The sequence below is a fragment of the Salmo salar genome, chromosome 11 (genome assembly GCF_965601325.2).
Source record: "Salmo salar chromosome 11, fSalSal1, whole genome shotgun sequence".
Classification (NCBI taxonomy): Eukaryota; Metazoa; Chordata; class Actinopteri; order Salmoniformes; family Salmonidae; genus Salmo; species Salmo salar.
In genome coordinates this window covers 36,890,754-36,908,746 of record NC_138301.1, presented here as the reverse complement: position 1 = coordinate 36,908,746, position 17,993 = coordinate 36,890,754, and the positions used below count along the sequence as shown (strand labels likewise).

Genomic DNA, 17,993 nt, shown 5'->3' with positions numbered 1-17,993 from the left:
AAGCTCAGCTCAGGTGTGTTTTAACTATTTTGTGCTGTCTCCTGTTACTTTACACGTGTGAGCGCACACACCTCAACCATTGATCTCCTTTGTTTTCTTGCTAGAGAAAGAGATCTTTCTTCCTCAACCCCGGGGAAAGGGGAAGGAGTGGGGGAGGGGAGGAAAAAGGGGAGATATGTGCGCGGGAAGGAGAGGGGAAGGAGTGGGGGAGGAAAAGGGGGAGATGTGTGCGCGGGAAGGAGAGGGGAAGGAGTGGGGGAGGGGAGGAAAAAGGGGAGATGTGTGCGCGGGAAGGAGAGGGGAAGGAGTGGGGGAGGGGAGGAAAAAGGGGAGATGTGTGCGAGGGAAGGAGAGGGGTCAGACAACACAATGTGAACAAGTCTGTGAGAGGAGTGTAGAAATAGGGGAATGAAGAGGGAGAACTTGTAGAGCAATTCTAGACAGTTGTTCTAGTACATTGATTGAAGTGCAAGGAGTTTCCCAGTGATGGAAAACTGTCTCATAATTGTCTTAGGGGAACACACACACCCTCTAATCTGCAAAAATGATACATTGAGGATTCCATTATTAATTTGGTATGTCTGAATAAAAAGTGTTATTGGTATTACTCAATGTAAATTAAGGGAAATTGTGCGCAAAATGATTAATTATATCACTTTAGTAAATTATTTTAAAAAGGGTTTTTGAACATCTGTGGCCCCATCTTGTAAAATCCTCAATTACCTAAAATGTGTCATTGACGTTACCATCCTTTGTGTTGCTACTCCTACTGCTGGCATGTTATCATAATGGTAACAAATATTTAACGTCATTAAGCTGCCATATTATTTGATTTAGAATGGGAAGATGTACCCAAATACATTTCAATTAAATCTAGAAACATTAAGTAATTATTTTCCAAAATGCCATGTCCAAATGTCACCACATCTGAAGAATGACCCACACACATATCACTCCTGATTAATGAAACAAAAAACACACCATTTTCTTTCTTTATTGCTTTCTGGTAAATACTGTACATATTGCTTTATGTCTTGTACACAGATACCTTACCCAGAGCTCTCAACATATCAACAAGGCTATAGCTCGCTAGCGCTGTCCCCAAATAATTAAAAAAACGTACAATCCCACTTTGCATCATATTTCTGTTTTTCCAAATGAAATGCCGCTCTACAGGGGGCTGGGTACTGCAATTCAATTAGGTTGAGAGCAGAAATTAATTCAAGCCACTTCACTTAACAGCAAAACTGGATCTGAACGGGAACACTCGTCAATTATGCATAGCTGAAAGGGATTCTCCCGGGTAAAGACACAGCTGCATGTCCTGCTATTAAAACCCATTGGGCTGGTTTCCTAGACGCAGATTAAGTCTAGTTCTGGACTAAAAAACATTTTCTAAGGAGGATTTCAGCAAAACTGCTCCATAATATAAAAGCATCAGTAGCTCATTTTGAGTGACAGTTAGAGGGGGTGATGATGGTGGGGACAGTGACAGTTAGAGGGGGTGATGATGGTGGGGGACAGTGACAGTTAGAGGGGGTGATGATGGTGGGGACAGTGACAGTTAGAGGGGGTGATGATGGTGGGGACAGTGACAGTTAGAGGGGGTGATGATGGTGGGGGACAGTGACAGTTAGAGGGGGTGATGATGGTGGGGGACAGTGACAGTTAGAGGGGGTGATGATGGTGGGGGACAGTGACAGTTAGAGGGGGTGATGATGGTGGGGGACAGTGACAGTTAGAGGGGGTGATGATGGTGGGGGACAGTGACAGTTAGAGGGGGTGATGATGGTGGGGGACAGTGACAGTTAGAGGGGGTGATGATGGTGGGGACAGTGACAGTTAGAGGGGGTGATGATGGTGGGGGACAGTGACAGTTAGAGGGGGTGATGATGGTGGGGGACAGTGACAGTTAGAGGGGGTGATGATGGTGGGGGACAGTGACAGTTAGAGGGGGTGATGATGGTGGGGACAGTGACAGTTAGAGGGGGTGATGATGGTGGGGACAGTGACAGTTAGAGGGGGTGATGATGGTGGGGGACAGTGACAGTTATAGGGGGTGATGATGGTGGGGACAGTGACAGTTAGAGGGGGTGATGATGGTGGGGACAGTGACAGTTAGAGGGGGTGATGATGGTGGGGGACAGTGACAGTTAGAGGGGGTGATGATGGTGGGGGACAGTGACAGTTAGAGGGGGTGATGATGGTGGGGACAGTGACAGTTAGAGGGGGTGATGATGGTGGGGGACAGTGACAGTTAGAGGGGGTGATGATGGTGGGGGACAGTGACAGTTAGAGGGGGTGATGATGGTGGGGGACAGTGACAGTTAGAGGGGGTGATGATGGTGGGGGACAGTGACAGTTAGAGGGGGTGATGATGGTGGGGACAGTGACAGTTAGAGGGGGTGATGATGGTGGGGGAGAGTGACAGTTAGAGGGGGTGATGATGGTGGGGGACAGTGACAGTTAGAGGGGGTGATGATGGTGGGGGACAGTGACAGTTAGAGGGGGTGATGATGGTGGGGACAGTGACAGTTAGAGGGGGTGATGATGGTGGGGGACAGTGACAGTTAGAGGGGGTGATGATTGTGGGGACAGTGACAGTTAGAGGGGGTGATGATGGTGGGGACAGTGACAGTTAGAGGGGGTGATGATGGTGGGGACAGTGACAGTTAGAGGGGGTGATGATGGTGGGGGACAGTGACAGTTAGAGGGGGTGATGATGGTGGGGGACAGTGACAGTTAGAGGGGGTGATGATGGTGGGGGACAGTGACAGTTAGAGGGGGTGATGATGGTGGGGGACAGTGACAGTTAGAGGGGGTGATGATGGTGGGGGACAGTGACAGTTAGAGGGGGTGATGATGGTGGGGACAGTGACAGTTAGAGGGGGTGATGATGGTGGGGACAGTGACAGAGGGGGTGATGATGGTGGAGCGATGGGGGACAGTATACACTGGATGCTCTTTATGTCTGTCTCGGGTGTGTGTTGGTAGGAGTCAATCAGGAAACACACACACGGGCCTATTTGTTCTTGCTCAGTGTTCTCTGTTTCTCGCCGTGCTCCACTATCTTCTCCTCCACGTACAGTCCTTTACGCCGGCGAACAGCGTTCATGTATTTCAGAGCCTGATTGGCGGAATCAGCCTTCTCTCCAAAGTGGAGGTACTCCTCTTCTGTGGTAGGAACCCAGGATGGATCACTGGAGATCACCTTGAGACACACACAGAGACAGACAGAGACAGAGAGAGACACACAGAGACAGACAGAGACAGAGAGAGACACACAGAGACAGACAGAGACACAGAGAGAGAGTGATTTAGTTTATACATAAAGACAGATTTAGTTTGAAGTACATAAAGACAGATTTAGTTTGAAGTACATAAAGACAGATTTAGTTTGAAGTACATACAGACAGATTTAGTTTGAAGTCCACCACTGAGCAGGATAATGCTTCATTAAATGGACTATAGATACAAAGATCAGGACCTGTATCCCCAAAACATCTCAGAGTCAGGTCAACCCTGTCCATATTATCTTATTCTTTATGACTGAAAAGGCTAAACAGATCCTAGATCAGCACTCCTACGCTGAGACACTTTGTGGATACGGGCCCTGACCCATAAACATTAACAGATGTAAAGCATGGAGCGGACACTGGAATCTACCTCACATGACAAAGAACCCGGTCTTGGCTAAGCTTTGCTCAGCAGTGGTGGCAGACAAGGAAGGGAACATGACTACTGATATCCAACTCAGCTGCTCCCTGTCGCTCTCTCTACCTCCCCCTCTAGCTCCCTACCTGGCTCTCTCCACCCCCCTCCCCCTCTATCAGGCTCTGACAGTAGGGGAGGTTATAGAGATACATGTGTTCTTCCAAAGCAGTCAGTCACACAGACATCCAGATCAACACTGTGTCACTGTGTTCTAGAGGAGAGACTGTGTGTGTTTGTTGAGGAGGGCCTGGCTATGTGCAACCTGCTGAGGAGATGAGGCAATGCCTTCTGCTGCTTCACACACACACACACACACACACACACACACACACACACACACACACACACACACACACACACACACACCATGCCACAATTACTGTACCAGTGTGTACGTGGGCCCCTGCACCTGGCCGTTAGGGGCCCCGAGTGACAGACTCTGGTTGCAGGCAACAGATGGTAGAGGAGGAACAACACCAGACAGATTACGAGGTTGCGCACGCACACGCACGCACACGCACACACACACACACACACACACACGGGAACCACGTGAGTAACATATATTTCAGCACAATTGGGTCCAGTTTGGCGAATGGGTGTGTGTTTCATTGTGTGTGTACGTGTGCAGGGTTAGAGTGGCGGGTTCTCAGCTCTAACTGTAACGGGGGGACTGTACCAACAGGGGGGCTGAAACACATAAACACACTAGTACGCACGAGCGCACACAAGCAAAGACACACACAGGTCTTTGATTTAATCTGCTCTCTGCGGCCCCTGCTGTGTGCATCCCTTCGGTTACTTATCTTTACAGGGGCCTTTGTCTCACTGCTGTGTGTGTGTTTGTGAGTGAGTGAAAGAGAGAGAGAGAGCTTTTGTCACTGCGCTCCATGAAGCGTGTCAGTGGGCCTCACCTACATTAGCCTGAATGAACACACACACACACACACACACACACACACACACACACACACACACACACACACACACACACACACACACACACACACACACACAGCAGATGCTAGTCCCTGAACAACAACACAATGGAAGTAAAAAACGTTCTTGTCACAACCTCTTTCTCATGCTAATCTAATGTAAGTCCATAACTTTACACACATAGCTAACACAACAATACAACACTCACAGAAGAGCTCTCTCTCTGTCACTAAACACTATTCATATGTTAAATAAATATGAAGTCCATAGCAAATCAATGATAAACTAAATGCTAACAGTAGCTTGCATCTAATTTAAATAGACTAGATGTATAGAATAGATTCAGATAGAAGCAAGGTGGAGTCTACTAAAACCCCATTGTCATTGTCTATGGAGTAACTATCTATGTTGTCATGACTGTCTATGGAGTAACTATCTATGTTGTCATGACTGTCTATGGAGTAACTATCCATGTCATGATTGTCTATGGACTAACTATGTTGTCATGACTCTCTATGGAGTAACTATCTATGTTGTCATGACTGTCTATGGAGTAACTATGTTGTCATGATTGTCTATGGAGTAACCATCCATGTTGTCATGACTGTCTATGGAGTAACCATCAATGTTGTCATGATTGTCTATGGAATAACTATGTGGTCATGACTGTCTATGGAGTAACTATGTGGTCATGACTGTCTATGGAGTAACTATGTGGTCATGACTGTCTATGGAGTAACCATCCATGTTGTCATGACTGTCTATGGAGTAACTATGTGGTCATGATTGTCTATGGAGTAACCATCCATGTTGTCATGACTGTCTATGGAGTAACTATGTGGTCATGATTGTCTATGGCGTAACCATCAATGTGGTCATGACTGTCTATGGAGTAACTATGTGGTCATGATTGTCTATGGAGTAACTATGTGGTCATGATTGTCTATGGAGTAACTATGTGGTCATGACTGTCTATGGAGTAACCATCCATGTTGTCATGACTGTCTATGGAGTAACTATGTGGTCATGACTGTCTATGGAGTAACCATCCATGTTGTCATGACTGTCTATGGAGTAACTATGTGGTCATGATTGTCTATGGAGTAACTATGTGGTCATGATTGTCTATGGAGTAACTATGTGGTCATGATTGTCTATGGAGTAACAATCTATGTTGTCATGACTGTCTATGGAGTAACAATCTATCTAACTGCTGCAGATAATGACAGAGTAACGTAAATTAAACTGGACAGACCTGTTTTAATGAAGCACACACACAAAGGCTGACAACAATGTGCTGGTAGGGGGTGGGTGTGTGGAGCAACTGGGGAATCTAATACTGAGTGACATGCTGTGTGTTGTAATGAATTTGCATAGCGTGTGTGTCGCATCTAGTTTCAACGTTTATTCGCCATGTGCCGAGAATACAACAGGTGTAAAACAATACAGTAACATTCTTACCTTGAGAGCTCTTTCCCAACAGCATTTATAATAAAAATAATAATATAGATAATAATGATAATAATATAGATAATAATAACAAATAAAAGCAGTGTGTGTGTGTGGTGTCTCTTCTGCCTGGCAGTGTGACATCAGGTCAGACCGTAAAGCTGTTCACTAGGCTTGTGTGTGTGTGTGTGTGTGTGTGTGTGTGTGTGTGTGGAGAGAGAGAGACACACCGGGCTGCACACGCTCATTAACAACGGCCGGCACTCGCGGCCAATTAGATTAGCCGACTTTGAACAATAACCACTTAAACCCCCAGACAGACTGGAGCACACACACACACACACACACACACACACACACACACACACACACACACACACACACACACACACACACACACACACACACACACACACACACACACACACACACACACACACACACACACACACACACACACACACACACACACACACACACACACACACAATAAGAAACACGTAATACACACACCCATCACATAGATACAGTGGGGTCTGAAATTATTGACCCCCTTGATAAAGATGAGCAAAAATGACTATAAAATAAATTATAAAACTACAGTACATTGTATTAGGCTTGAGAGGTACCCAGATTTTCAAAATGTCATACTGTTCTTCTGCCATCCTGGGATTTACGTAATTACCGGCATAGCACACAAAGGGGCGCTAAAAACAAAAAGCCCATTGGAATGCTAACAAAATTAGCACATGTAATAGCGAAATCACATATACCTTGTTAGGTAAATGCTAACAAGCAAAAATGAACAAACTAATTGCAAAGACAAGCAAATCCAGCTCATAAAGTTATACAAGTATAGCTAGTAGTTACCGAATGTCATTTTCGGTGAATGTGGACATTTACAAGCATATGTGAACGAGAGAAATTGTGCAAATTAACCAAATGTTATGATGCATGTTTTTCTGAAGGAAAAGCATAATGTGTACACGGAGCAGAGTGGAGAAGAATGGAGGATGGAAAAAACGCTACTAGGAAGCACAGGGGGAAAAATGGCAGCCGTACAGAACTCCGATAACAGAGCTCTCAGACTTCTAAAACACAGTAGAAAGCAGTTATAATATATCTGATTGCAAACATTTAGTAGTGAATGAATACAAGTGTAACTTCATCACCTCATGTCTGCCACACAACAGAGACTCTGATAGATATAGAAGGCTATGGACTCAGCAGCTCCGCTTTCTCTTGTTTCGCTCTTTACAACGAACACGTGACTGGCTCAACTGTTCTAGGAACTGTAAAATAATGTGATGTGAAATGAAGAACGCAATCTGCTTTATCTCCTAACGTATTGCACAAGTTGACTGCAGGTATTGACTTAAAAGTAGCTACAAATATTCACATTTATTGAAGAACTCAAAATAACAATTTTTTGAAGGTATTGAGAAAGCATCCTCTGGCTTTTTTTGCCAAAAAATTATTGTGAAATGATATTATTTTATACTAATACCAAAGGTCAAAGAAAGAGACCCTGTTTTCAAAACCTCACCTTGCGAGTACTACGGCACTGAGTCTATTTCTAAAATGTTTGAGGAGTTGGAGAACACATTGGGAGGGATCTTAGACCATTCCTCCATACAGAATCCTTCCAGATCCTTGATATCCTTCATCTGCGCTTATGGACTGTCCTCTTCAATTCATACCACAGGTTTTTAATGGGGTTAAAGTCCGGAGACTGATGGCTATTGCAAAACGTTGATTTTGGGGCCAATGAACCATTTGTTCATGGACTTTGATTTTCTTCTTGGGGTTATTGTCTTGCTGAAAGATCCACTTGCGTCCAAGTTTCAGCCTCCTGGCAGAGGCAACCAGATTTTGGGCTAAAATGTCCTGGTACTGGGTAAAGTTCATGATGCCGTTGACCTTAACAAGGGCCCCAGGACCAGTGCAAGAAGAATATCCCCATAACATCAAAGATCCACCACAATATTTTACAGTAGGTATGGGGTTCTGCTTATTCGTTCTCATTTCAACACCAAACACTGGTGTGCGTGGCCAAAGAGCTCACATATAACTGAAGACAGACACAGATATTTGAATAAAAATTTAAATATGGGTGCTAAAAACATCCAGGCCAGTTCAGTTGCTTATTGAAAGGGCACCTCAGATTCAGGCCTCCCAAAACTACTTTTAGCAAGGGCTCTGGTCGAAAGTAGTGCTCTATATAGGCAATAGGGTGCCCAGGTCAAAATTAGTGCTCTATATAGGGAATAGGGTTCCCAGGTCAAAACTAGTGCTCTATATAGGGAATAGGGTGCCAATTTGGATATAGACATTGAAAAGACAGTTGTTTGAGGTTTCAGTGTCTACAGTCCACAAGTTCAGAAAAGGTCTAATGAACTGACCTGCCTACAAACAGAGACACATTTTCAGACCCGATACCTGTTTTTTGGTTACAAAACCTTGGTTTTGAGGTGTTTTTGACCACTTACCCCTTTCAGATATAAACAATTCATTTTATATTTAACCTTGTCAGCTCGGGGATTCGATCTAGCAACCTTTCGGTTACTGGCCCAACGCTCTAACCACTACGCTACCTGCCGCCCCAAAACAAGAAGGTATACAGAAGGTGGTATGGTAAAGAAGTGGGGGTTTTGTCTGTATATAAAAGGGGTATAATAAGGATGAGCCAGAGATTGTCAGAGAAGTCATGTATTGATGTCAATGGGAGACTAGTTAGGATTCACCTCATAGTGGAACTAATAGGGAACAGGGCTATGAGTTCTAGAGACAAAGGTGAAATAAACACTGATCCTAGTTCAGCATTGTGATTTCCTTTATTCCTTCATTTATGAAAAACCATTAAATTATTAAGAGCTAAAAATACAAACACCTGTTTTCAGACTGATGAGTTGCAGCTCACAACCCCCCATGGAGTGAGCCTGGCATGTGTTTTTGTCTGTGTGTGTGTGAGTTGTATGCCTGCTGTGTTTTTGTCTGTGTGTGTGTGTGTGTGTGTGTGTGTGTGTGTGTGTGTGTGTGTGTGTGTGTGTGTGTGTGTCTGCACACGACAGGGTGTATGTGTGTGCGCGCCTCACCTCCCAGTGGCTGAAGACCAGTTGTGGACTAGCCAATCCACTGGTTCTCTTGCGTATCTCGTCAGCGAATCCGAAGCTCTCGGCCACAGGAAGGACGGCCTTGATGATGAACATCTCCGTCCCCTCCTTCATCTCCTCCTGTAACACTCGGCCCTCCCTCTTCCCCAGGACCCCGTACACACGACCTGGACACACACACACACACACGATAATTAGTAGAAGTGGCTTAACGTGTACTCTGGCCACGTATACAGTGTGGCCAGCTATATACAATCTAATCAAATGATTGACCACATCGATTCACACACACAATCTAATCCAACTATGTATACAATCTATTTATATGCATGATCTAATCCAACTATTGATTAGATCTAAATAATGGACACGATGTAATGAAAGTATTGATGAAGTCTATTTCTACACTAAATGTTACGCAACCAACATCTACTATAATATACATCATGGAATTAAATTATGGATCACATTCATCGATACTAATGAAACTAAGTGGGGGTATATAGAGCGGATAGCATTGGTATTCACAACAGGTTATTAGAAGAGCTTGACAAACGCCCCATTTAAAGGGATGCTAGTGTTGCAGAAGTGTGTAAAAAGTCATATTGTTTCTGAAATGGGCTCATAATAACACACTTAATTCTGGTGTTGATTTGGCTGGCTGTAAATGGATGTGACTGCTAAACGTGCTGTTTAGATATGGTTTATTATCTGTTTATTGATTATCCGTAACAGAAGTTGGCCAAGGCTCATTTGAATCGTAATGATGACCAAAAGTAGTACACTATACAGGGAATAGGGTGCCATTTTGGATCAACCTTAGAAAACAAGAGTTGGTGATCACTTACACTACAAAGACAAATATTAGAATAGTTCTAGAGCATAGACAGTAATAATGAGGGTTGCCAAATCACATTTTATTGGTCACATACATGCAGATGTTATTGCGGGTGTAGCGAAATGCTTGTGTTTCTAGCTCCAACAGTGCAGTAATATCTAACAATTCACAACAATACCTACAATACACACAACCTAAAGTAAAATAATGGAGTTAAGAAATATATAAATATTAGGACGAGCAATGTCAGAGTGGCATTGACTAAATACAGTAGAATAGAATACAGTGTATACATATGAGATGAGTAAAGCAGTAAGTAAACATGATTAAAGCGACTAGTGTTCCATTACTAAAGTGGCCAGTGTATATAGGGCAGCAGCCTCTAAAGTGCAGGGTTGAGTAACCGGGTGGTAGCCGGCTAGTGATGGCTATTTAAATATCAACCAATACTGTACCATCATAAATCTTTTCTCTGTGTTTCAGTGGACGAGTTAAGGAATGTGTTCCCTACACCGGGGATGGGATAATATACCAGTCCAATGACCCCTATCACACTAGAATGTGTTCCCTACACCGGGGATGGGATAATATACCAGTCCAATGACCCCTATCACACTAGAATGTGTTCCCTACACCGGGGATGGGATAATATACCAGTCCAATGACCCCTATCACACTAGAATGTGTTCCCTACACCGGGGATGGGATAATATACCAGTCCAATGACCCCTATCACACTAGAATGTGTTCCCTACACCGGGGATGGGATAATATACCAGTCCAATGGCTCCTATCACACTAGAATGTGTTCCCTACACCGGGGATGGGATAATATACCAGTCCAATGGCTCCTATCACACTAGAATGTGTTCCCTACACCGGGGATGGGATAATATACCAGTCCAATGACCCCTATCACACTAGAATGTGTTCCCTACACCGGGGATGGGATAATATACCAGTCCAATGGCTCCTATCACACTAGAATGTGTTCCCTACACCGGGGATGGGATAATATACCAGTCCAATGACCCCTATCACACTAGAATGTGTTCCCTACACCGGGGATGGAATAATATACCAGTCCAATGACCCCTATCACACTAGAATGTGTTCCCTACACCGGGGATGGGATAATATACCAGTCCAATGACTCAAATCACACTAGAATGTGAGTTTTGTGCAGCAACTTCACCCTCCACCTGGTGTAACATTCTTGGTAGTTTAGTTGTCATGTTGTGGCTTGAATGTCCTGAAAAGATGTATCACAGTCATTTGTATCTGAATAGAAGCTGTTATATTTCCCTCCTCCTCCTGTGTGGTTTAGAATGCAGTAATGCCTCCAGGAAAGATTGAAGCAGACTTGAAGGTGTGTGTGTTGTGTTTCAGCTATTTACCTAAGACCTCAGTGGTTAGTTTGTGTTTTGCCCAGCGTGTGTTCTATCGTGTGTGTGTGTGTGTGTGTGTCCGTGTGTTATATTGTGTGTGTGTGTCCGTGTGTTCTGCCGTGTGCCTGTGTGTTCTGCCGTGTGCCTGTGTGTTCTGCCGTGTGCCTGTGTGTTCTGCCGTGTGCCTGTGTGTTCTGCCATGTGTGTACTGCTAAGCCTCTTACCTAACACCTCTGCTGTAGCCATGATTTCACAGGTGTACATAGCAGCCATGAGTCTCTGAGGTTTGGCCTGGAATGCGTGCCGACAAGCCTCCTTCACAGCAGCTATGAGCTGGCCAGAGAACGGCCCGTAGCAGTCCACTAGCCCGGCCCCAACCTCCGCCCTGCGTCTCCCCTGGCTCGCCCCAGCCACGGCACCCTCTGCCTGGGAAGGTGTCTCACCCGCTCCCCCTGCCTTGCCTGAGGCCTCTTGCTGACCTGCAGCCTCACCGGGGCTTTCGGAAACAGATGCACCAAGGGAGTTGGAGTCTTCTTCAGTCACAGAGTCCAGGTGGGTGCGCTGGGTGGGGAAGTTCATGTCCCATCTCTCCACAGAGAAGCAGACGCCCATGAGGGGCTCCTCGCACATGGGACCAGAGAGGGTGGCGAGCTGGAAACCGCTGACAACGCTGTTGTCAAAGTCTCGGATGGCGCTGGCCTCACCTTTCTCCCCTCCCTCTTTCTCTCCTTTCTCTCGTTCAAGGCAGTGCCACACGGATGGTCTCTGGTACCCCTCTACGCTGTTAAGGAGGAAGTTTGGTCCATACCTAATAATAACAACATGGCCATATTAATTACCATGAAATATCTGCATAGCATATAAAATACCATGAAATACCTGCATAGCACACAATTTCATCTCATATGAAATATCATCCCAACTCATATGAAACACCCTGAAATACCTGCATACCCTCTCATCCCAACCCATATGAAACACCCTGAAATACCTGCATACCCTCTCATCCCAACCCATATGAAACACCCTGAAATACCTGCATACCCTCTCATCCCAACCCATATGAAACACCCTGTAATACCTGCATACCCTCTCATCCCAACTCATATGAAACACCCTGAAATACCTGCATACCCTCTCATCCCAACCCATATGAAACACCCTGAAATACCTGCATACCCTCTCATCCCAACCCATATGAAACACCCTGAAATACCTGCGTACCCTCTCATCCCAAGCCATATGAAACACCCTGAAATACCTACATACCCTCTCATCCCAAGCCATATGAAACACCCTGAAATACCTGCGTACCCTCTCATCCCAACCCATATGAAACACCCTGAAATACCTGCATACCCACATCCCAACCCATATGAAACACCCTGAAATACCTGCATACCCTTTCATCCAAACCTATATGAAACACCCTGAAATACCTGCATACCCTCTCATCCCAACCCATATGAAACACCCTGAAATACCTGCATACCCTCTCATCCCAACCCATATGAAACACCCTGAAATACCTGCGTACCCTCTCATCCCAACCCATATGAAACACCCTGAAATACCTGCATACCCTTTCATCCAAACCTATATGAAACACCCTGAAATACCTGCATACCCTCTCATCCCAACCCATATGAAACACCCTGAAATACCTGCATACCCTCTCATCCCAACCCATATGAAACACCCTGAAATACCTGCATACCCTCTCATCCCAACCCATATGAAACACCCTGAAATACCTGCGTGGTCCAAAGGCCCATATCCGGTCCATGGCGTTCCTCCACTTCCTCCCCTGCAGCAGGACCTCCAGCCTGCTCTTCAGCCCCATCAGGGCATCCAGGGTCCAGGTACTCATGTCCAGGGTCCTCCCCTCCCTCTGGGCCTGACCTGCCTGCTCCAGGGTCCGGATCAAGTCAGCACTACCCTCCAGTAGAAGAGTCACCTCTACACAACACAGGACACTTTTTGATCAGGATCAGAGCCCAGATTTACAAAACTTTCTTAAGAATAATTTTTTTCTTAACTGCCATTTTTTCCCTTAACTATAGACATAAGAAGAAAGTTAAGCAAAGTTGCTATTCCTCAAAAAAGGCTATTGGAAATGTTCTTGCACTGTTTCTTATGTTTCTCCTTAAGGTTAAGGGCTTCCTATAGTCTGACAACAACAAACATCCACACACACCCTCACCAACTCAACTCTCTCTCACCTTCGGGTAGTGGTATGGCCCGTACCCCCACGGTGGCCTGTCTGTTGGGGGTGGTGAGGGTCACCAGGCCGCTGGGGTCCAGGTGCAGGGTGTCTGACTCTTTCACCTGGTGGAGCACAGCCACCTACACACACACACACACACACACACACACACACACACACACACACACACACACACACACACACACACACACACACACACACACACACACACACACACACACACACACACACACACACACACACACACACACACACACACACACACACACACACACACACACACACACACACACACACACACCGAGAGTAGGGTTAGCTACTGCACATAGATTGCTGCTGCATCTTTAATTGTAGCACACTACTAATATATGGGGTGTCGTTTGAGATGTCAACAGATCAGTTATAAGATAGACACACACACACCACACCCTCAACGTACACACACACACCTTCTGTTGTTTCCCCAGGTCTTCATTGACCATGTCGACTTTGGGTGGTCTGATCACGGTCTCTCTGAATGGGATGATAGGCTTGGAGGCACTGATCTCAATCTTGGCAAACCTGGACGATGAGAAGAACACAGAGACTCAGATGTAGGGTTCCCAAAACTCTGGTAAATTTCCACAAATTCCCGGGTTTTCCAGAAATCCCACTAGGAAGATTCCTGGAATCAGGCGGAAATAAGCAGAAATTCTGGAATCCTCCATGCAGGATTTCTGGAAAAGCTGGAAAAGTTACAAAGATGTGTAGCAAGAACGAGATGGAAATACTCACATGCAGCAACACAAATGAAGCTGGCGTCCCTGAGTAAGAGCAAGTAGGACAACCCATGCATTGTAAATGTGCTGTATTACTGGGTACGAGAGCCAGAACAAACTAAACAGAATACTATACATAAAGGCACATTGGTATCTTAAGAGAGTGCTGAAAACTTTCACGTCTGCGGTTTTATTTTCCAAAACAATAACACCTGTCAGATATTATTAGGCTCTCCCGTCCATGCTGAGCCAAGCACAGCATATTCAAATCATCTGTCATAGCTCACCTTGTGCGCACACACACACACACACACACACACACACACACACACACACACACACACACACACACACACACACAAGTCTGCTTCTTCAATCTTTCTAAACCACACAGGAGGATGAGGGAAATATAGCAGCTTCTATTCAGATACAAATGACTGTGATACATCTTGTCAGGACGTTCAAGCCACAACATGACAACTGCAGGGCAGCAGGTAGGCTAGCTGTTAGAGCATTGGGCCAGTAACGGAAAGGTTGCTGGTTCGAATCCCCAAGCCGACAAGGTGAAAATAATCTGTTGATGTGCCCTTGAGCAAGGTACTTAACCCTAATTTCTCCTGTAACTCGCTCTAGATAACGTCTGCTAAATGATTTAAAAAATCTAGATAAAAAAAACCGACCAAGAATGTTACATTACGTGGAGGGTGAACTTGCGCCTAAACGCTGATCTTTGGTCATTTTCACCACTAATGGTTAAGGTTAGGATTGGAGGAGGGGAAGCTGATCCTAGATCTGTACCTGGGGAAACTTCACTTCTTCCGTTTTCTGCCTAATGAACACAACCCTGCGCTGGTGAGGCCAAGCTTCAGGTCTGGTTCTCCCATAAAATGACATCATTACTGCTGAAACACTCAGAGGGATACAGAGACAGTCACTTTAGGAAAAGAAAACAAGTGTGCTTCCCAAATGGCACCCTATTCCTGTAGTGCACTACTTTAGACCAGGGCCCATAAAGCTCTGGTCAAAAGAAGTGCATTACATCGGGAAAATGGTTCCATTTGGGACAGGTACACTGTCTGTCACTACCTGTGGAGAAAGAAGAGTTGATGTATCTCTCCGACAGCCAAGACCAACAGCCAAGTACTGTCAGAGTTTATTGACACAAACAGGCAATCCCTTGTCTGATCCTGGGCCACTGGGTCCATCCTAAACTGTCTGTGTGTGTCAGTGTTTGGGCTGAGAGACGTCACGACTTCCGTCCACACAACCAGAACCAGCTCATCTCATTACCCAGCGTGTGACGTTATAAACACACACTCTCACAAACGTGCGCGAAACGCATACACGCGCCCTCTCTCTTTCTCACACACACACTGAACGGGCACATATAATCCAGTTAGAGTCAGTCCATACAAAAACAGGGCAAAAAACAAGTAATCCTCTCCCCCTTCCGCTCTCTCCATTCCTCCCTCTTTCTCTCCCTCTCTCTCCATTCCTCCCTCTTTCTCTCCCTCTCTCTCCATTCCTCCCTCTCTCTCCATTCCTCCCTCTTTCTCTCCCTCTCTCTCCATTCCTCTCTCTTTCTCTCCCTCTCTCTCCATTCCTCCCTCTCTCTCCATTCCTCCCTCTCTCTCCATTCCTCCCTCTTTCTCTCCCTCTCTCCCTCTTTCTCTCCCTCTCTCTCCATTCCTCCCTCTTTCTCTCCCTCTCTCTCCATTCCTCCCTCTTTCTCTCCCTCTCTCTCCTTCCTCTCTCAATGATGTTTACTAGAAGCATCTCAGAAGTGCTGGAGCGTTCCCTGAATCCAATGTAGACAGCAGACTGTGTGGTTGTTTGAAGATGGGGGTTATTCTGGGTGCTGTGGGTGTTCGTTGCTTCTTTAAATCTCACTAAGACTTGGAATGCATCCCAAATGGCACCCCACTACCTATATAGTGCACTCCTTTAGACCAGAGCTCTAAATGTATGTAGTTCTGTATCATGTTTTGTGTGGACCCCAGGAAGAGTAGCTGCTGCTTTTAAAAAACCAAATAGGTCCTGGTCAAAAGTAGTGCACTATGAAGGGAACAGGATGCCATTTGGATTAGAATGTGTTCTTCCAACAGAGCAGACGCACTCTGAACGATGCTTCCAGACTTATCACTAATTTAGCTAAATATTGTTAACTCCTCAAGCAGGGAGATATGACTTATTCAGAGGGAGAGGAGAAATACACACATCCAGTAATCAAGCAGGGAGATGTGACTTATTCAGAGGGAGAGGAGAAATACACACATCCAGTAATCAAGCAGGGAGATATGACTTATTCAGAGGGAGAGGAGAAATACACACATCCAGTAATCAAGCAGGGAGATATGACTTATTCAGAGGGAGAGGAGAAATACACACATCCAGTAATCAAGCAGGGAGATATGACTTATTCAGAGGGAGAGGAGAAATACACACATCCAGTAATCAAGCAGGGAGATATGACTTATTCAGAGGGAGAGGAGAAATACACACATCCAGTAATCCGGTGCGAGACAGAAACAAAACTAATAAATAACCAGACCAACTTGACCTGATGAAGACCACCATATTCCATGTGTAGTGGATTACTACCTTGTCCCTGGGCAAAAGTAGTGTACTACATGGGGAATGGAGTCACATTTGGGAGGTACCCGTTGTCTGTTTGTGTGCCTTGAATAAATCAAAGAGTTGAGGACATTAATTATCTTCATCACTAACTCACACCGCGCCGAAACGGAGGAAGATTTTGGTGTCCCCCAAATGGCAACCTATGGGCCCTGGTCAAAAGTAAGTAATCAAGCAAGCCTTGGATAAGTCTGCCTCGTCTGAGCCAGAATGGCCCATAGCTGCTCCTGTTCAAAAGTAGTGCACTTGGGGAACATGGTGTCAGTTGAGACGCAGCCTATGTATGAGACTCCATCCTGAACACTGTTGCTTTACAGCCTCGTTTAGGAACCCTCTCCTTCTAATCATTTGGACATTTCTCCAATGCATCGTTGGAAAACCACAACTGTGCATACAGGAAATTGTTTTATTGCTGCAGCATTATAGTCTAGAGGTGATTTGGAGCCACTATAACTATGGCTGCGTGTGTGTGTGTGTAGTGTGTGGTTTTGTGTGTCTGAATGTGTGTTTTTGTGTGTACATGTTGCCTACATTATCAGGACCAGAATGTCCTGACAAGGTAAGATATAATTTTTTCCCCAGGACTTTTTAGGCTTAAGGGTTAGGTTTAGGGGTTAGGGAAAATTGGATTTTGAATGGGAATACATTTTTACACCCAAAAAGTCCAGAAAATTCCCGTAAAAAAAGCTGTGTTTTGTGTGTGTGTGCATTAGTGAGCAGAAATAAAAAAGTTTGCCTAGTTCACCCCAGCTTAACTTGGTCAGGATCAGTTGACCCTGGCGCTGTTTTGGCTTCAGAACCCTGGCGCTATGATGTCACAGTCCCACGTGAGTGGCTAAAACGGGCTTGACCTCTTTCTGAGCTAGAGAGTGAATGGCCACGGGCCAGTCTGCTTGTGTGTGTTGTTGTGATGTCACAACGGGGTCAGTCGGC

General features: G+C 45.3%; 1 protein-coding gene across 1 annotated transcript in view; it reads right to left on the bottom strand.

Moving 5' to 3' along the window:
• Positions 1 to 978: 978 nt before the first annotated feature.
• Positions 979 to 17,993, bottom strand: part of LOC106595141 (elongation factor-like GTPase 1) — an 82,895-nt gene continuing 65,880 nt past the window's right edge. The window contains exons 18-23 of the mRNA XM_082957901.1: positions 14,118 to 14,229; positions 13,664 to 13,787; positions 13,196 to 13,400; positions 11,666 to 12,249; positions 9,198 to 9,382; positions 979 to 3,211 (exon numbers count right to left, since the gene is read on the bottom strand). Of these exons, the coding sequence (XP_082814027.1) occupies positions 3,023 to 3,211; positions 9,198 to 9,382; positions 11,666 to 12,249; positions 13,196 to 13,400; positions 13,664 to 13,787; positions 14,118 to 14,229 (1,399 nt within the window). The 3' untranslated portion in view covers positions 979 to 3,022. The remainder of the gene's footprint in view (positions 3,212 to 9,197; positions 9,383 to 11,665; positions 12,250 to 13,195; positions 13,401 to 13,663; positions 13,788 to 14,117; positions 14,230 to 17,993) is intronic.